We start from the raw sequence: 21,241 nt of genomic DNA on the forward strand, positions 1-21,241 counted from the left end.
TGACAAATGACAATTCAAAGCTAAATCAAGATGCCGTCCAAGGGCCCTAATGGTTTCTTTATATAGGCCTAATGCCTTGGCTTATTTGCGGAATGAATTTAAAAGATAAAAAGATTTTAAGTTAGCCGCAAGGGGGTCTAACTAAGTTTGGCCCCCTTCGGCCATGTGCTAAGACGCATGTGATGCGTCGCCCGGTTGGCAGGGGGCGTGTCCCGTGCGAATGCCGCCACTTGTCCACGATTGGCCTGATTTGGAATTTTTGTTGGTTGGCCGGATAGACTCTCGGGACGCACTTCTTGGTTATTCGAGACGCGGATCCAGCTGCTTGCTCTCCCGCGGATTAATGACTTGGCATTCTGCCCTCCATCCATCTTGTGGCCTGATGCATCTTGGCCGCCTACGTCTTCGCTCGCCAAATCTCTATGGAAGAGCCCGCGGGCTCCTTTAATTTTGCCTATGATCCTTGTTTGGCCCTACGCTTGTGCTTGGATTTCTGCCATGTGTCTCGGCCTGCTATCCTTGGCCGAGCGCTGCCTTGCAGGGCCTTACCTTGTTTGCTGTCGCGTGCGGATGGTTGTCGCTTGTCCTTTGGCCAAGTCTTTGGCTCGGCCGACGGTGGCTTTTCTTGTTTGGCCTTAAGGCATGCATGCGCTGGCTGGTCCGGGTTCAATGTGCGCGGGCTTGGACTGATTGTGCTGTCATTGTCTTGGCTCGACCCATGCGCTGGCTCTGGACCCGATGGGCTTGAATGCACTTGGCCAAATGCAGTCTCGACCGAGCCTTGCGCTTGCTGTCCTTTCTGTGCGTGCGCGCTTAGGTGCACGCACATGGGCTGGTGCCCCTCGTTGTCGCCCATGTCCATGCCCACTTCTGGCATGCGTGCAACCCACTGTTGCACGTGTGCCGGGTGCTGGCGAGGCATAGGATTGCGGCCTGGCAGTGCACTGGCTCCTCCTGGCCTTGGTGAGGTTCTTGCGCGCCATGCGGGCGCAAAGCGCCGGGCACGCGCTGGTGCGCGTGGCGTCAGGTCGGCCAAATGCTTGGGTGTTGGCCGGCCCGGCTGCAGCTCGTGCGCGTGGAGGTTTGCGCGTGGCTGCGCGGAGGGCCGCACGCTGCTGGGCGTCGGGCGCACACAGACGGCCGTGCGCGGGCTGTGGCACGTGCGGAGGGCAGTGCGCGGTGGCCGCGTGTGGGTTGGTGGGCGCACAGGGGTCTGCGTGCCAGCTGCTGTGCGCGTGGAGGGCCGCGCGCCTGCGGTGCACGTGGTTGGCCGCATGTGGGGGCCGCACGTGGCTGTGGCCGAGCGAGCGCATGATTGGCCGCGTGCTGCTATGGTTGGCTCTAAACCTCGCATGGGCGCTGGGTAGGGCCTACGCGGGGCTGAGCCGACTGTCGGCGTGGTTGGCCACTGCTTAGGCAAGCCTCCAAGCAGTGGATTTGGCCCGCTGATTGGTCTTGGCCATTTCTTCTGGACTTTGGCTTGGCAGGGCTCTTGTGCGGCGTGGCCGTCTAAGGTCCGTAACATTCCCCTATCTTGGAGAGCACCCTTGTCCTCAAGGGTGAAGTCTGGGTATCTTCTCATGATCTCATCATAATCTTCCCATGTTGCTTCTTCTTGAGGAACACCCCGCCAATGTATAAGGACTTGCCAAATCGGTCTTTGTCTCCTACCTCTTCTCCAAATTCTGTAGTTAAGAGCTTCTCTCGGTTGAAGGAGAAGGCGGCCTTCTTCATCAAATGTAGGTAACTCTCTTTCAATCAAGGTGGGATCTCCTATCCTTTCTTTTAACCAAGAAATATGGAATACCGGATGGAGTTGAGAATTGGGAGGTAACTCCAAGCGATATGCCACATCCCTAATTCGCTCTAGGATCTTGTATGGCCCATAATACTTCTTTGATAATTTGAAACTAAATTTCTTTCTAAGGGCCTTTTGCTTTCTGGGACTGATTTTCAAATAAACATATTGCCCAGGTTTGAAAGTTACCTCTCTATGTCGTTTGTCATGGTACCTCTTCATGCTTTGTTGGGCCTTCTGGAGCTCTCTTTTGGCGTTGGCCAGCAGCTCATCTCTGGCGATCAATTGTTGCTCCACTTCGTGAGTCCGAGCCGTGCCTGGTTCATAGGTTGTCATTGTTGGTGGAGGCCGGCCGTAGATTAGCTGATAAGGACTTGTTTTGATGGCCGAATGATAGGAGGTGTTGTACTAATACTCGGCCCATACCAAGTATTCCTCCCATAATGTTTGCTGGCTGTGGTAGAAACATCGAAGATATTGCTCCAAGGTTTGGTTGACAACTTCTGTTTGCCCGTCTGTTTGGGGGTGGTATGATGAGCTAGCTTTGAGTTTGGTGCCTTGAAGGGAAAACATCTCTTTCCAAAAGTCACTTAGAAAAATGCGGTCACGGTCAGAGATGATGGACCTTGGGATGCCATGCAGTTGGACAACAACTTCCATGAAGGCTTTGGCTATGGACTTAGCAATGTAAGGGTGTTTGAGGCTTATGAAATGGGCATACTTGCTAAGCTAGTCGACTACCACCAAAATGACTTCATACCCATGGCTTTTGGGAAAGCCTTCCACGAAATCCATGGACAGGTCCTCCCAAATCATTTCGGGTATTGGAAGGGGTTGTAAAAGTCCTGGGGGTGCCTTAGGGTCATACTTTATGGATTGGCATACATTACATTGGGTCACCATCTTTTTTACTTCTGCTTTCAATCCCTCCCGAAAGAAAAAATGTTTAATTCGAACATATGTGCGAAACCACCCGGAATGTCCTCTCTCCTTACTACCATGGAAGTGGTCTAGTATGTCTTTCTCTAAGTTTGGAATATTAGGAACATAGACATACCCTTTGTAGAAGATGAGTCCATCACGGATCTTGAAGTTGGCCACTCTATCTGCAGCGGCTTCTATCTTTTCTATGATCTCTTGAACCCCAACATCCAACTTGACGGCTTCTCGGATCCGATCCCAGATCCTCCAGTCGGCGCTGCTGATGGCTTGGCAAGTGGACTCCCCTTCGGTTGCTGGAAATTCTGCAGGTTGGGCTGCCAAGGTTTGCTTGTTCTCCTCGGTTTGTTGTGCAACATCTTGGCTGGTTGATGTGGTTGCTGCTGTTGCAGAAATTTCTGCAGCAGCTCAAAATCACCTAAAGATTGGCTGGTTGCATCGGTGGCCCTTTTCCCACTTCACGCCGCACTTGTAACATAGGCCTTTGTCAAAGTATTTTTGGAGTTCTTCACGGGATAATTTTCTTCTTGGGGCTGCGGTTTGGAGGTACTTGCGGCTGCATGTTGGGATTTGGATGGCAAGGTTTTGTAGTCTTTGCGGTTGGAGATCTCCTTGGCCGGTTGCCGATCGTTGTAGCCACTTTGGTGAAGTATCTCTGCCATCTCATCGCGTCTTATAGGCGCGTGGGCTGCTTGAGCTTTAGTTCTTTGGCTAACCAAGGTTTGAGCCCATCAATGAAGGTGCCGAGCCAGTCTTCCTCAGACCAACCATCCACCATCGTTTGTAGTTGGCAGAAGTCACCAATATAATTCTGCACCTTGCCTTCTTGTTTCAATTTGGCCAATTGGCCGTGGTGATTTATGGTTGGTGACGGTCCCCATTGATTCATAAACTCTTGCACAAAAATCGTCCACCCCAAGTAATTCCCTTTCTTCTCAAAAATATTCTTTAGCCACCACCACCTATTGGCTCTCCCCTCAGATGGTAGCTTGCCAAGGTAATTCTTTCCTCCTGAGGGATCTCATGGACATGAAAATATTGCTCGACTTTATCGAGCCATTCATATGGATCTCCTCCACCAAAGGATGGGAACTCTATTTTTGGTTTTCGGATCCCCCTCTCATGTGGACCCGAAACCCTAACCTCATCATCATGGTCAACCTGATCTCCTCTCCTTTCCTCTTGAACTCTTCGGCCATGAGGCCTCCAAGGGTGAGGACTCCTTCCGAGTTCACTCTCTTCTTCATACATCCTTCTAGGCCGATCCTCCATTAGGATGCCATCGGCCCATCTATCTGCTACATCATCACCACTTTCAATTCTTCCTCCTCTTCTTCTAGTTTCTCTCTTTTTGCTTCCTCCTTCACTCACATCACTTCCTTTTTCTGCAAATCTCCTCTCTATCCTCTTTATGTTGGCATTCCCTTCTCTCCTCATGGTGGCCAAGGTGGTCATCACATGTTCTAACACCCGGCTGATTTCTGCATTGTTATTCTCCATAACTTTAAGGAGCCTTTGCTGGCTAATCGATTCACTACCCGACTTCATGAGATTCCTACCCAAAAACACAACCAAACCGGTCCTCTTGTGGCCGTCACCCAAAGGATGAGCTGGCCCTCCTTTTATGAGAAGGTTCCACCACAAAATCACCTTAAGGGTTGTACAAATAGGAATGAATACAAGATTTAGATCTCTCAACCCAAAAGAGGTCTTGATGATCTATGTGTTCCCGAAAAGGTTGTAGTTGGGGAAGGCGTACAAGGTATTGCTAGTAGCCTCCTTTTATGCGACCCCTAATATATCCTACAACCAATCTGTTGGGTCAAATAATCCTGGGTACTACCAGTAGCCTTTCCGTTGGACTATTCCTGGATTGAACACAATAGACACAAGAGAGCTCTTTTCCCTTACAAGAAAAATCTCTCACACTATTAAGACAATGAAATAAACCCCTTTACAATCAGATCTCACAAGTAGAAGCAAGTAATTTTAGATCTGATTTTCAGATCTCAATACATAAACAATGCAAAGTATAGATCTGAAAGATAGAGCGTTACCACTTGAGATCGTTCTTTCGTGGATTTGGACTGCAGCCGATCACCCGACGATCTCCCTTGAAGTGTCTCAATGAAAGCACCAGCGTTGGCCCGCGGGGCTTTGCGGTCCCAAACCCCGCACCAAGGTTCAGGTTGGAAGGTGATGTTGGGACCGACTTGAAGTGGGTAACACGCTTTCTTCTTGCTGCCTTTGGAACCACACCTATGCTATTCCAATATAGGTGCCGGTGGTGGAAAAGAATCAAGTGTTGGGGCTTAATTTTGAAAAGAAAATTGATTCTATTCCAATAAGCAACGAATTACAAGGACTCTTGGCAAGATCAGGAAGGAACCTTGCTTTGCCTAAAACAATTTAAGGGGAGTTGATTTACCCCACCCTAGCTTAAGCCTTGCGGCCGAAATTCCCACCTAAGGGACCTAAGAAATAACCCTTGACAAATGATAATTCAAAGCTAAATCAAGATGCCGTCCAAGGGCCCTAATGGCTCCTTTATATAGGCCTAATGCCTTGGCTTATTTGCGGAATGAATTCAAAAGATAAAAAGATTCTAAGTTAGCCGCAAGGGGGTCTAACTAAGTTTGGCCCCTTTCGGCCATGTGCTGAAATCCTTTGGACGCACGGGATGTGTCGCCCGATTGGTTGAGGCACGTTGATGGAGGGTAGCTTTCGGCCCGGAAGCCTCCACACCACTCTATGTTCCGTGCTCCTTGTGCGCACCTCGAAGATGGATGATTTGGGTCGATGCGGATAACGCCGGAAGGTGTTCGGATATTCTAAGTGATGGTGGGAATCAAGGCAAGGGGCGGGTCTACTGGTTGCAGCTTGGCCCGACCCTTGGCTTGAAGAAAAACAACCGATGACACAAGTAGAAAGCTCAAATTATGTAGAGGAACGCTTAACAGTTGATTTAATTCCCAGTGACAAGGTTACAACACTCTAGTGGAACTATGATTGGTCCTCACTAGCCCAAGTCTTAGAACATGCTCTAAGACCGAAGACACTAAGGCAAAAACCTTCCCAAGCCCTTAGGCTGAAATACAAGTGGACTCACTAAGACAAAAAGATGTTCTCCCAAGCTCCCTCAATACATATTTATAGGCTCTTCAAGAGGGGTCAAAACACTCAAAGGAAGGTGGCTAGTAGGTAGCATAGGCTGGCCAAGGCCTAGGTTGTCAAAGGCTGTCAAAGGCTGGCCAAGGCTGGCCAAGACCATTGGCTGGCCTGCTGGGGCGTGGCAGGGCCTTGGCAGGCATGCTGGGCGCGACAGAGCCTTGGCTGGGGCGCTGCAGGACCTTGGCCAGGGCACTGGGGCGTGGCAGGGCCTTGGGCAGGGGCGCTGGGGCGCGGCCAGGCCTCGGGCAGGGCGCTGGGGCACGGAAGGGGGCCTGGCGTGCGCGGCGTGCCATTGGTCGGGCGGCCGCGGTGACTGGCGCGCGACAGTCTGGCGCGGGTCCTGGCGAGGTTCGCTTGGCCGAACCTCGCCCGGGCGGACTGGGCGCGGGCGCGCAGGCGGGCGCCTGGGCGTGCTGGCGGTCTGGCGAGGTTCGCTGGGCTGAACCTCGCCCGTGCGGACTGGGCGCGGGCGCCTGGGCGCGGAGGCGGGCTGGCGGGCGCGCGACACTGTAGCTAGCGAGGTTCGGCGCCCAGAACCTCGTCCGACATACTGTAGCTGGCGAGGTTCGGCGCCCAGAACCTCGTCCGACATACTGTAGCTGGCGAGGTTCGGCAGCCAGAACCTCGCTCGGCACACTGTAGCTGGCGAGGTTCTTTGGCTTGAACCTCGCCGCAGCTATGCAATGTTGCAGGATTTGGCCGCGGCAAGCATGCAGTGAGCTCAATCGAGGTTGGGCATGCTCGGCCGAGGCTTGGACATGTGTGCGGCGTGCTCGGCCAAGGTTTGGCGTGCTTGGCCGTGGCTTGGCATGCATGGTATGGGCCGGCCATGGGTGTGCTTGGCCGAATGAAAGCTTTGGTCAAGGCTCTCCAAGTAATGTAGTTGGCATCTTTATGGCTCGATGTCTTTCTTGGTTGGCGGCGTTTGCGAGGGTCTTCAACACTCCCCCTCTCTTGAATATCCTTGTCCTCAAGGATAAAATGTGGATACCTCCGGATTATCTCCTTGTAGTCTTCCCAAGTGGCTTCTTCTCTTGGTATTCCTTTCCATTGGATCAACACTTGCCATTTCTTTCTTCTTTCTCTCCCTTTCCTCCATATACGATACTTGATAGCCTCCTCGGGTTGTAACAATAGTCTTCCTTCTTCATCAATGGTGGGTAGGTCTTGCTTGATCAATGAAGGATCACCCACCACTTTCTTGAGTAATGATACATGGAAGACTGGGTGTAGTAGAGAAGCGGTGGGTAGATCCAACCGATATGCAACTTCTCCAATCTTCTCCAATATTTTGAAAGGCCCATAATACCTTTGAGAGAGTTTGCAGTTGAAATTCTTCTTGAGGGACTTTTGAGTGTAAGGTTGCAACTTCAAATATACTAAGTTCCCCGGGTGGAAAGTTACCTCTCTTCGGTTTTTGTCATGATATCTCTTCATCCTTTCTTGGGCCTTCTTGAGCTCCTTTGCATTGGCTACGGCTTCATCTCTTTCGGTCAATGCTTGCTCTACTTCTTCACTTCTTGCCGTTCCCCTTTCATGTCGGTGTAAACCCGGAGGGGGTCTTCCATAGACTAGTTCAAAGGGGGTTGTTTTGATTGAAGCTTGGTAGGTAGAATTATACCAATATTCGGCCCATACATGAAACCTTTCCCACTTGGCTTGTTGATTATGACAAAAGCACTTTAAATATTGCTCAAGGGTTCGGTTTACTACCTCCGTTTGTCCATCCGTTTGTGGGTGGTATGATGAACTTGCCTTCAATGTGGTCCCTTGAAGTGTGAATAACTCCTTTCAAAATGTGCTCATGAAGACTCTATCCCGGTCGGAGACTATGCTCTTTGGAATGCCATGAAGCTTGACCACCGACTCCACAAATGTAAGAGCAACCGATTTGGCCGTGTAAGGATGCTTGATGGGAATGAAGTGAGCATACTTACTAAGCCGATCCACCACCACAAAGATGACTTCCACTCCTTTGCTAGTTGGCAATCCTTCCACGAAGTCCATCGAAATGTCTTTCCAAATCATGTTTGGGATGGGTAGTGGTTGTAGAAGCTCCATTGGTGCCCTTGGATCATATTTAATTTTTTGGCAAGTCTCACACTCGGCCACCAATGCTTTGACTTCGGTCTTGAGTCCTTCCCAATAAAAAAATTGCTTCACTCGGACGTAGGTTCAAAGCCACCCGGAGTGTCCTTTGCTATTATGGAAGTGATCAAGAATGCTTGCTCTCAAGTTGGGGGCATTTGGCACATAGACATACCTCTTGTAGAAAATTAGTCCCTCTTTAAGCTTGTAGTTGGCCACTCCTTCGGATGAGGCTTCAATCTTTTCAATGATCTCCATGGCCCGAGCATCAAGCTTGTTAGCTTCCTTGATTTGGTCCCATATTTGCCATTCAATCCCACTAAGAGCCATGGAAGTTGGCTCTTCTCCTTCGGCCATCAATAGCATAGGACTTTCTTTCTTAAGAGTGCATCCGCCACCTTGTTTTCCTTTTTCGGTTGATATACAATGTCATATTCGAAGCCAAGGAGTTTGACTAAGAACTTTTGTTGTTCCGGGGTCACAATCTTTTGCTCTAAAAGATGCCTTAATGCTTGTTGATCGGTGACAATGGTGAACTTTTTACCAAGCAAATAAGGCCTCCATACCTTGACGGCGTGCACCAATGCTAATAGTTCCCTTGCATATGTTCCCCAAGCCTTCTTCATGGGTCCCAAGGCTTTTGAAAGAAAGGCTAAGGGTCTCTTTTGTTGCACAAGGACCGCTCCGATGCCATCTCCACTTGCATCGGTGTAGACTTTGAAGGGAATAGAGAAATCCGGAAGTGCTAGGACCGGTGTTTGAGTCATGGCCCTCTTCAAGTTGTCAAATGCTTCTCTTGACTCCGGAGTCCATTCGAATTCACCCTTCTTCAACATGGAGGTTAGAGGTTTTGCAATTAAGCCATAGTTCTTCACAAACCTCCGATAGTACTCGGTCAATCCCAAGAAACCTCTAAGAGCTAAAATGTTCTTGGGTAGAGGCCAATCTACCATAGCCTCAATCTTCCTTTGGTCTACCTTCACACCTTCTCCCGAGATGATGTGCCCCAAATACTCTAACTCCAGTTGGGCAAAGGCACATCTGGAAGGCTTGATGTAGAAGTGGTGCTTCTCCAAGATGGATAACACAACTTCCAAATGCTTGACATGCTCTTCCATAGAGTGGGAGTAGACCAAGATATCATCAAAGAACACTAACATGAACTTCCTCAAGTAAGGCCGGAATACCTCGTTCATGGTAGCTTGAAATGTGGAGGGGGCATTGCAAAGTCCAAACGGCATGACAAGATACTCATAGTGGCCCGAGTGTGTCCGGAACGCCCTCTTGTGGATGTCCTCCTCCTTCATTCGAATTTGGTGGTACCCCGCCCTTAAATCAAGTTTGGTGAAGACCGTTGCACCATGTAGTTCATCAAGCATCTCATCCACCGTGGAAATGGGGAATCGATCCTTGATCGTTGCTTCATTCAAGGCCTGGTAGTCGGTGCAAAATCTCCACGTGCCATCCTTCTTCTTCACAAGTAGAACCGGAGATGAGAAGGGACTTGTGCTATGGCGGATCAACCCTTGCTTCAACATCTCCTCCACTTGTCTCTTTATCTCTCCCTTTTGAAAATGGGCATACCGGTAGGGTGGAACATTCACCGGCATGGCTTCATTCTTCAATCTTATAGGATGATCAAAGCTTCTTGGAGGTGGGACAGATGTAGGTACCTTCATGACATCATAGTGAGCCTCCAACAAGCTCCGGATCTTTGGAGGGATGCCCTCCAATTCATCTTCTTTCTTGCCCTCTTCTTGGTGTTGGCCGGTCATCACAATGGCATAGCAAGAAGCCCCTCTTTTGCATAGCTTTTCTATCATGTTGGCTTCACAAGACCGCACCTCTTTGTTGCTTATGGCGGTCCACTTCTTCTTTTGGCCTCCAAGCTTGAACTCCATAGTCATGGTGCTATAGTCGGTTACCACCTTCCCCAAGCTCTTGAGCCAAGCATTGCCCAACACCACATCCAAGCCGACTAGTTGAATATGTAGGTCGGCCTTGACCCTTACTCCTTGGACATTCATGCGAACATCTCTTACCACCTCTTGACATTTGAGCTTCTCCCCACTAGCAACCTTTACTTCAAAGGGCTCCACGGCCGCCCCTCTCAATCCAACCTTCTTCACTATTCCGGAGTTGATAAAATTATGGGAAGAACCACTATGTACCAAGAGTGATACCTCATATTTGCCCACCCATGCCATCAAACGCATGGTGGACGGTCTTTGTGCTCCGGACATGGCATGCAAGGATAGCTCGGCCTCCTCCCCTTCCGGGCTAAAATCATCTCCATGGTCTTGCTCCTCCTCATCTTCATCCTCCGAAGCATCCGAAGTAGCCGCCTCCTTCTCGGAGCCCACATCTAGAAGGAAAGCTTGGCCGGTTTTGCATTGATGGCCCCGGCCCCACTTGTCACCACATTTGAAGCATAGCCCCTTCTTGATATAATCTTGGAGCTCATCTCTAGAAAGCTTCTTGACATGTTGAGGCCGCTCCTTGTTTTTCTTCACTTCTTCTTTCTCCTTCCAAGGCCCTCTTGGTGGTAATGAAGTAGAGGCCTTGTTGTTGAAGCTTTCCTTGGACACTTTCCTCTCCATGCCATAGCTTTGGTCTAAGATCTCGGCCATCCTCATAGCTTCTTGTAATCTTGCCGGTTGCTTTAACTTCAACTCCTTGGCAAGCCAAGGCTTCAAGCCATCAAGAAAAGTACCCAACAATGCTTCTTCCGACCATCCACTCACCATGGTTTGTAGAAGCTGGAACTCATCAGTATATGCTTGCACTCTTCCTTCTTGCTTTAGCTTGGCAAGTTGTCCATGATGATTTACAACGGGCGAGGGCCCCCATTGTGACATGAACTCCTTCACGAAGGCCGTCCAACCAAGCCGCTTGCCATCTTTCTCATATAGGTCACGGATCCACCTCCACCACCGGCTAGCTCTTCCCTCAAGATGAAAGCTAGCTAATGTGACCCGATCCCTTCTTGGTACTTCATAAACATCAAAATATTGCTCGGCTTTGTCCATCCACTCATAGGGATCACCACCGCCGAACTTGGGAAAGTCAATCTTCGGTTTTCTTAGCCCTCTATCTTGATGTCTTGGGCCCCTAGCATCATCTTCATCATAGTCTTCATTCCTCCTTCTCCTTTCCATGAAGTTCCTCCGGCCTATAGGCCTTCGGTCATGGAATGGATCTTCCTCGGGTTCACTCCCCTCTTCACTTGGCAAGCCAAGGCTTCAAGCCATCAAGAAAAGTACCCAACAATGCTTCTTCCGACCATCCACTCACCATGGTTTGTAGAAGCTGGAACTCATCAGTATATGCTTGCATTCTTCCTTCTTGCTTTAGCTTGGCAAGTTGTCCATGATGATTTACAACGGGAGAGGGCCCCCATTGTGACATGAACTCCTTCACGAAGGCCGTCCAACCAAGCCGCTTGCCATCTTTCTCATATAGGTCACGGATCCACCTCCACCACCGGCTAGCTCTTCCCTCAAGATGAAAGCTAGCTAATGTGACCCGATCCCTTCTTGGTACTTCATAAACATCAAAATATTGCTCGGCTTTGTCCATCCACTCATAGGGATCACCACCGCCGAACTTGGGAAAGTCAATCTTCGGTTTTCTTAGCCCTCTATCTTGATGTCTTGGGCCCCTAGCATCATCTTCATCATAGTCTTCATTCCTCCTTCTCCCTTCCATGAAGTTCCTCCGGCCTATAGGCCTTCGGTCATGGAATGGATCTTCCTCGGGTTCACTCCCCTCTTCACTATGGCTAGGTCCCTCTTCTCCTATCCACCTCTCAATTTCTATTCCCCGGGCTTCAATTCTTCCTCCTGTCCTCCGAGGCCTTCGGTGATCTAACTCCTCCGTTCGGTTAGCCCGTAGGCTTCCCGCATCACTCCTCTCATCCTTCCATGATCCCGCCGTGAGGCATGCGACTATGGCTCCTCATCATTTGATCTTTTATACTCTCGCTCTCTTTTTCTCCAATCCTCCTCATTCATCCCGGCTAGGGTATTGGATAGATTTTCTAGGGTTCGATTTTGGCTTTCAAGGGTTCGGTTTAGGTGGGCCGAACCCCCTCCAATGCCTCTAGCCGAGCATGGTGAGAATTTGAATTAGCTCCCAACTCCATTGTTTTGCTTCTAACAAATGCACCTCCAAACCTCCTTTGGTCGTCACCCAAAGGATGAACCGACCCTCCTTATATATGTTTTGAAAGGTACACCACTCAATCACCTCCAATTACAACAATGGTTTACAACAAATAAGCCTCACAACCCGAGAGAAACGTGTTGTTGCTCTACTTGCTCCCTACCCGGTGTAGTTAGGAGGGCACGAGGTACTACCAGTAGCCTCCCTCTTGTGCCGTCTCTCTATACCCTAATACCAAATAGTTGGGTCAAATAGTGCCGGGTACTACCAGTAGCCTCCCCGTTGGCACCATCCCTATGATGAGCAAAATAGAAAACAAACCGTTCTCTTTACAAAAAAATGTTCTCACTCCCTTTTGCAAGCAAGGAATTTAAAGTGCTGAAATTTAAGTACTACTTGCAAGTAAAGTACTTCTAGCTTACCTTTCCACACTCACAACAAGAAAGTCTAAGTGCAAGTAGTAGGAATGTTAAAGCTCACTTCTAAGCATGCGAGAATGTAGTGCTCCTTAATCCCAACCCGAATCGAAAATTTCTTGGGTTCAAAGGCGTTACCTCTTTGGAGAGACCTCCTTTGGAAGTCTCTCAATGAAAGCACCAATGATGGAGGGTAGTTTTCGGCCCGGAAGCCTCCACACCACTCTATGTTCCGTGCTCCTTGTGCGCACCTCGAAGATGGATGATTTGGGCCGATGCGGGTAACGCCGGAAGGTGTTCGGATATTCTAAGTGATGGTGGGAATCAAGACAAGGGGCGGATCTACTGATTGCAGCTTGGCCCGACACTTGGCTTGAAGAAAAACAACCGATGACACAGGTGGAAAGCTCAAATTATGTAGAGGAACGCTTAACGGTTGATTTAATTCCCAAAGACAAGGTTACAACACTCTAGTGGAACTATGTTTGGTCCTCACTAGCCCAAGTCTTAGAACATGCTCTAAGACCGAAGACACTAAGGCAAAAGCCTTCCCAAGCCCTTAGGCCGAAATACAAGTGGACTTACTAAGACAAAAAGATGTTCTCCCAAGCTCCCTTAATACATATTTATAGGCTCTTCAAGAGGGGTCAAAACACTCAAAGGAAGGTGGCTAGTAGGTGGCATAGGCCGGCCAAGGCTTGGCCTAGGTTGCCTAAGGCTTGGCCTAGGTTGGCCAAGGCCTAGGCTGTCAAAGGCTGGCCAAGGTGATGGAGACCTCAGTCCGCCGAGCACCAATCCGGAGCAAGTGGCTGAGCCCAACCTCGACCAAATCCAAGAAACAGCCAGTATCCACTGCTTGGAGGTCTGCCCAAGCAGTGGACAGCAGGTGGCTCAACCCTGCGCAGGCCATGCCCAACGCCCGCGCGAGGTTCTGGGCCGACCACAGCAGCCGCACGCGGCCATCCGCGCGCCCAGCTCGCAACAGCCGCGCGCAGTGCCCTGCGCGCGCCCACAGCAGCGCGCAGGCCACGGCGCGCCCGTCCAGTCCTCGCGCGGCCGACCGCGCGCACACCAGCCACAGCAGGCGCGCGGCCCTCCGCTCGCGTCCCAGCAGCGCGCGCCCCTGCGCGCGCTAGCCCTGCAGCGCGCGCCCCTGCTCGCGCCCAGCCTTCAGCTGGGCCGGCCAACGCCCCAGCGCCAGGCCGACCCGAACCTCGCCATGATAGGGCCTAGACGAGGTTCTGGCACCAAAACCTCGCCATAACCAAAGTGGCCCGGTGCACTGCCAGGACACCAGCCCACGCCGCGCCAGCATCCAGCACACGCACAGCACCCGGCTGCACGCATGCCACTGAAGGGCATGGACATGGGTGATGTCCAAGGGCACCAGCCCGTGCGCACGCACCTAAGCACGCGCGCACAAAAGAAGAAGACCCGAGTGCGACAAGTCCAAAGTCCGGCCACCCGTCCGAGTGGCCGAGCTCAATCCAAGCAAGCGGGTCAAGGGCGACAGCCAAGTCTTAGCCCGCGCACATTGCGCCCAAGACAGCCAAGGGTGGGCCAAGCAAGCGCCCAACATTTGGCATATGTGCGCCCAACAAATAAGGCAAGGATCTGGCCGAAGTCCAAGTGGCGCCCGACCGAGCACTGCAGTCATCAAGACAAGTGCGCCCGGCCTGAAGCAGCAGGCCAAGACACATGGCAGCGCATCCAACAGAAGCGCCCAGCATTGCGCCCAGCCATAACCAGGAGGAGCACATGGCAGCACGCCCAGCAGAAGCGCCCAACAAGGCGCGCGGCCATAATTGGCCGCGCCACATGATAGCAACCCCAGCAGCGGCGCCCAAGCAACCGCCCGGCCAAATCCCATGTGCGCCAAGGCAGAATCAAAGGGGGAGCCCGCAGGCTTTCTTATAGAGATTTGGCGAGCAGATTCATGGGCAGCCAAGATGCAGCAGGCCGCCAAATTGATGGCCAGCAGAATGCCATGTCAAGAATCCGCGTGAAGAGGCAACAAGCACAAGGCACAACTTCAGCCCGACAGCAAGCCAAGGATTCAAGCCACAGCGGACACATGGCGACCGGTGCAAGCATCAACATGAAGACCTTCCTTAGTAGGTTGGAATTCAAATTCAAACCGAAGCCGGCCAAGCAACTCATGCAACACATGGCTAAATTAATTTGAATTCAAATTCAAATGAATTCAGCCGAAGTAGGAAGATATTTGAATTTTGAAGGTATTCCGCCAATGAGGCATTAGGCCTATAAGAAGAGGCCATTAGGGTCGAGCCAAGCATCCATCTTTTATCATATTTTGAGTCATTGTAAAGGGTTATCCCTTAGGTTCCTTAAGGGTCATTCGGCCGAAAGGCTTGGGCTAAGGTGGAGAACATCACTCCCCTTAGATTGTTCATAGGATAGGCATGGACCCTTCTTGTCCCTTGGCCAACTATTCCTTGTAATTCCGTTGTCCTCTTGGAATTGAATCTCAGTTTTTTCCCCACATCATTGATTCATATCCCTTGTCGAATCCCTTGTGTGGACTAGCATAGGTAAGGGCCAAAGGCAACAAGAAGAGCGGTGTTACCCACAAGTCGGTCCCAAGGCATAAGCCAATCGAACCAACACTTCATCCTTTGGGCGATTGGGCCGGGGATCGGGACCGCAAGTCCCCGGGTACCCAACTCTGGTGCTTTCATTGAGAGAATTCTTCAAGGAGATCGTCGGGAGCTCGACTAGTTGAGACCCATAGAAGGTCGATCTCAAGAGGTAACGCATTCTCTTTCGGATCTACATTGTTCATTGAAGTTCTTATGAGGTCTGAAAATTAGATCTATATTCTTCATTGTGTATGTGTGAGATCTAATTTGGGGTTAGTAAGTTTATCTTGTGGTGAGAGAGTTTCTTGTAAAAGAGACCAGATTGTTTTTCACTTGGCTCACAACTAGGAACTTTGCCATACGGAGAGGCTACTGGTAGTACCCGGCAATATGCAGCTCAACTATTCGGTGCTAGAGAACTAAAAGGCCGGCACGGATGAGGCTACTGGTAGTAACTCGTGTCGCAACCGCTCTACACGGGGTAGGGAGCAAGGGAATTAACAAGACGAATCTCGTGGGTTGAGTGCTTAAAAAATTCTGTATTTTTACTATCCTTGTACAACCCGCAAGGGTATTTGCAATTGCTTTGTAACACTACTCATTGGAGGGCTGGATCATCCTTTGGGTGATGGCCGTAGGAGGTTTGGAGTGGTTTTCACGTGGGAAAAAAATAGAAGAGTTGTAATGGAGTCGGGTGAAGATTCTAACAACCAAAAGTTGATGGAAGCCATAGAAGGGAGTAGTGCTAGGTTAGGCAATGTCTTGGAGAATGTAATGGAGACATTGGCCGCCATGAGGAGGGAGAGCAATTCTAATGCCGAGAGGTTAGAAAGAAGATATGGAGAAAAGGAGAGTAATGGTAGTGATGGTCTTCAAAATGAGAGAAGAAGAAGAGGAAGGAGAGAACAAGTATTTGAAAGATGGGCCGATGGTATCCAAGAGGATCGGCCAAGAGAGTATGAAGGGGAGGAGAGTGAGCCCCAAAGAAGTCCTCTACATTGAAGGCCTTATGACCGGAGAGATCGGGAGGAAAGGAGAAGAAAGGGGAAGATGATGATGATGTTAGGGTTTTGGATCATCATGAAAGGATCCGAAAACCGAAGATTGATTTTCCTACATTTGGAGAAGGTGATCCATATGAATGGTTAGACAAAGTGGAGCAATACTTCCTAGTATATGAAAGCCCTAGAGAAGAGAAGGTGACCTTAGCTAGCTATCACTTAGAGAGGAGAGCCAATAGGTGGTGGAGGTGGCTAAGAAGCATCTATGCTAGGGAAGGGAATAGGTTGGGATGGACGGAGTTTGTAGATGAGTTCTTGAAACAATGGGGACCATCTCCAACCATCAATCATCATGGCCAATTGGCCAAATTGAGGCAAGAAGGCAAAGCGCAAGACTACATCGACCAATTCCGCCAACTTCAAACAATGGTGGAAGGGTAGTCCGAAGAAGCACTCCTTGGCACTTTTGTTGATGGGCTCAAGTCATGGCTTTCCAAGGAGATCAAGCTCAAGCAACCCACACGCCTTCAAGATGCATTGAGGATGGCTGAAATCCTAGACCAAAGTGGTTTCCATGACCGGCGGCCAAACAAAGAACCATCCAACCGCAAGGATTCCAATCCCTTACGAATGAAGCCTCAAAATTCTGCAACAACTCCCTCCAAACCACAGCAACATGAAGTTAAAAAGCTCAACCGAGAGGAGTTGCAAGAGTACATCAAGAAAGGCCTATGCTTCAAGTGGGGTTCCAAGTGGGAGAAAGGCCACAAATGCAAGCCCGATCAATCCTTCGCCATCCACCTTGTGAGCAGCGAAGACGAGGCCGATGAAGGAGCTACATCATCCTCCGAAGGTAGCACCATTGATGAAGAGAACCATGAAGCCGAAGCCACTAGATCCGCTCACGAAAATGCCGAAGTTTTCTTGCATGCACTATCCGGAGTACAACGCCCATCTACTATGAGGATGATGGCATGGATCGGAAGACATGAGGTGTCCCTTCTTGTTGACAACGGGTCCTCTCATAACTTCATCAATCCGGATGCATTATATAGAATTGGACTCAAGGGGGCAGCCACCGAACCCTTTGATGTGAAGGTTGCAAGTGGTGAACGACTACAATGCCAAGAAATTGTAAAGGATGTTCGGCTTAATGTCCAAGGAGTCCGCATTGTGGCTGATCTACATGTTCTACAACTATTTGGCCTAGATGTGGTTCTAGGCAACGCATGGCTTCGAAGTGTGGGAAAGGTAGTCACCGACTACAAAACCATGACAATAAAGTTCAAAATCGGCACCAAGAAGAAGGTTTGGACAGCACTTCATCCCAAGGAGGTCCGGCCTTGTGAGGCCAACATGCTAGAAAGGCTATGCCGTGGGGGAGCTTTATGCCTTGCCGTGGTTATGGCCAACCAAGGAGGGGCTGCGGGGGGACCTCAACCGCAGCCAATTGAAGACATGAGTGACCTTCCACTTCAAGTGCGCCAATTCCTTGAAGCACACCAAAGAGTCTTAGAGATGCCGACCAATCTTCCACCTCAACGTCCTTTTGATCATCCAATCCGGCTCAAGGATAAAAGCAAGCCCATCAATGTACCACCTTACCGGTATGCTCAATTCCAAAAGGGTGAAACCGAAAGGCAAGTTGAAGAGATGATGAAGCAAAGGTTGATCCGCCCAAGTACAAGCCCGTTTTCTTCCCCGGTTCTCTTGGTAAGGAAGAAGGACGGATCTTGGAGGTTTTGCACGGATTACCGAGCCTTGAATGAAGCCACAATCAAGGATCGTTTTTCTATACCCACGGTGGATGAAATGTTGGACGAACTCCATGGTGCAAAATACTTCACAAGATTGGATCTAAGAGCCGGCTACCATCAAATTAGAATGAGGAAGGAAGACATCCACAAGACAGCCTTCCGCACCCATTCCGGCCACTATGAGTACCTCGTCATGCCCTTTGGCCTATGCAACGCACCATCAACCTTTCAAGCGGCCATGAACAAGGTATTCAAGCTTCACCTCCGGAAATTTGTGATTGTTTTCTTTGACGACATATTAGTCTACTCAAAGTCCATGGAGGAACATATGAAGCATTTAGATCTAGTCATGAGTATCTTGGAAGAACACAACTTCTACATCAAAGCTTCCAAGTGCGCCTTCATGCAAGAAGAACTTGAATATCTTGGGCACATTGTTTCCGGCCAAGGCGTGAGAGTGGATCCAAGCAAGATAGAGGCCATGACCGATTGGCCTTTGCCCAAGGATATTTCGGCTTTGAGGGGATTCCTAGGCCTCACCGGCTACTATAGAAGATTTGTGAGGGATTACGACCTCATTGCCAAGCCCCTTACCAACATGCTTAAGAAAGATGGGTTTGAGTGGACTTCAGCCGCAAAGCAAGCATTTGAAGATCTTAAGAGAGCCATGACTTAAACTCCGGTGCTTGCTCTTCCAAACTTCAACCAACCATTCCAAGTCTACACGGATGCAAGCAATGAAGGTATTGGTGCGGTCCTAGCACAAGACTAGAGGCCTTTGACCTATATTTCTAAAGCCCTCGGACCCCAAAAGAAGGCATGGAGTACCTACGCTCGGGAGTGCTAGCCGTGGTCCATGCGGTCAAGATTTGGAGGCCATACTTGCTTGGGAGGCGCTTCACCATCGTGACCGATCAACAAGCTCTTCGGCATCTCCTCACACAAAAGATTGTTACTCAGGATTAGCAAAAATTCCTGGTAAAACTTTTTGGCTTTGAATATGATATCATTTACCAACTAGGAAAGGAAAACAAGGTGGCGGATGCGTTGTCACGCAAAGAAGGAAGTCCCGTCCTTGCTGCTACCCTTGAGGACAAGGGTATTCTCCAAGGAGGGGGGAATGATGGAGACCTTAGTCCGCCGAGCACCAATCCGGAGCAAGTGGCCGAGCCCAACCTCGACCAAATCCAAGAAGCAGCCAATATCCACTGCTTGGAGATCTGCCTAAGCAGTGGACAGTAGCCGGCTCAACCCCGCGCAGGCCATGCCCAACGCCCGTGCGAGGTTCTGGGCCAACCACAGCAGCCGCGCGCGGCCATCCGTGCGCCCAGCTTGCAGCAGCCGCGCGCAGTGCCCTGCGCGCGCCCACAGCAGCGCGCAGGCCGCGGCGCGCCCATCCAGTCCTCGCGCGGCCGACCACGCGCACACCAGCCACAGCAGGCGCGCGGCCCTCCGCGCGCGCCAGCCCAGCAGCACGCGCCTCTGCGCGCGCTAGCCTTGCAGCGCGCGCCCCTGCGAGCGCTCGAGCCCCTGCGTGCGACAGCCTTCAGCCGGGCCGGCCAACGCCCCAGCGCCAGGCTGCCCCGAACCTCGCCATGACAGGGCCCAGATGAGGTTCTAGCACCAGAACCTCGCCACAGCCAAAGTGGCCCGGTGCACTGCCAGGACACCAGCCCACGCCGCGCCAGCATCCAGCACACGCGCAGCACCTGGCTACACGCATGCCACTGAAGGGCATGGACATGGGTGATGTCCAAGGGCACCAGCCCGTGCGCACGCACCTAAGCACGCGCGCACAAAAGAAGACCCGAGCGCGACAAGTCCAAAGTCCGGCCAGCCGACCGAGTGGCCGAGCTCAATCCAAGCAAGCGGGTCAAGGGCGACAGCCAAGTCCAAGCCCGCGCACATTGCGACCAAGACAGCTAAGGGTGGGCCAAGCAAGCGCCCAACATTTGGCACATGTGCGCCCAACAAATAAGGCAAGGATCTGGCCGAAGTCCAAGTGGCGCCCGACCGAGCACTGCAGCCATCAAGACAAGTGCGCCTGGTTTGAAGCAGCAGGCCAAGACACATGGCAGCGCATCCAACAGAAGCGCCCAGCATTGCGCCCAGCCATAACCAGGAGGAGCACATGGCAGCACGCCTAGCAGAAGCGCCCAACAAGGCGCGCGGCCATAATTGGCCGCGCCACATGACAGCAACCCCAGCAGCGGCGCCCAAGCAACCGCTCGGCCAAATCCCATGTGCGCCAAGGCAGAATCAAAGGGGGAGCCCGCAGGCTTTCTTATAGAGATTTGGCGAGCAGATTCATGGGCAGCCAAGATGCAGCAGGCCGCCAAATTGATGGCCAGCAGAATGCCATGTCAAGAATCCGCGTGAAGAGGCAACAAGCACAAGGCACAACTTCAGCCCGACAGCAAGCCAAGGATTCAAGCCACAGCGGACACATGGCGACCGGTGCAAGCATCAACATGAAGACCTTCCTTAGTAGGTTGGAATTCAAATTCAAATCGAAGCCGGCCAAGCAACTCATGCAACACATGGCTAAATTAATTTGAATTCAAATTCAAATGAATTCAGCCGAAGTAGGAAGATATTTGAATTTTGAAGGTATTCCGCCAATGAGGCATTAGGCCTATAAGAAGAGGCCATTAGGGTCGAGCCAAGCATCCATCTTTTATCATATTTTGAGTCATTGTAAAGGGTTATCCCTTAGGTTCCTTAAGGGTCATTCGGCCGAAAGGCTTGGGCTAAGGTGGAGAACATCACTCCCCTTAGATTGTTCTTAGGATAGGCAAGGACCCTTCTTGTCCCTTGGCCAACTATTCCTTGTAATTCCGTTGTCCTCTTGGAATTGAATCTCAATTTTTCCTCACATCATTGATTCATATCCCTTGCCGAATTTCTTGTGTGGACTAGTATAGGTAAGGGCCAAAGGCAACAAGAAGAGCGGCGTTACCGACAAGTCGGTCCCAAGGCATAAGCCAACCAAACCAACACTTCATCCTTTGGGCGATTGGGCCGGGGATCGGGACCGCAAGTCCTCGGGTACCCAACACAAGGGCTGGCCAAGACCATTGGCGGGGCGTGGCAGGGCCTTGGCAGGCTGGCTGGGGCGCTGCAGGGCCTTGGCCAGGGCGTTGGGGCGCTGCAGGGGCGCGGCCAGGCCTTGGGCAAGGCGCTGGGGCGCGGCCAGGCCTTGGGCAAGGCGCTGGGGCGCGGCCAGGCCTTGGGCAGGGCGCTGGGGCCCGGCAGGGCCTTGGGCGGGGCGCTGGCAGGGGCGCGGCAGGGGGCCTGGCGCGCGCGG

General features: G+C 51.1%; 2 protein-coding genes across 29 annotated transcripts in view; one reads left to right on the plus strand and one right to left on the minus strand.

The window, feature by feature from the left end:
* Positions 1 to 21,241, plus strand: part of LOC103697104 (serine/threonine-protein kinase ATM-like) — a 74,021-nt gene that overhangs the window by 14,129 nt on the left and 38,651 nt on the right. The gene's annotated exons all lie outside the window — the stretch shown is intronic.
* Positions 8,353 to 11,154, minus strand: LOC148714487 (uncharacterized). The gene has a single exon (XM_088714779.2). It carries the CDS (start codon positions 11,152 to 11,154, stop codon positions 8,353 to 8,355), a length of 2,802 nt encoding a protein of 933 aa, XP_088570905.2.

The sequence above is a fragment of the Phoenix dactylifera genome, chromosome 2 (assembly GCF_051530095.1).
Source record: "Phoenix dactylifera cultivar Ajwa chromosome 2, Ajwa_hap1_PhDact_Kaust_v1.1, whole genome shotgun sequence".
Taxonomy (NCBI): Eukaryota; Viridiplantae; Streptophyta; class Magnoliopsida; order Arecales; family Arecaceae; genus Phoenix; species Phoenix dactylifera.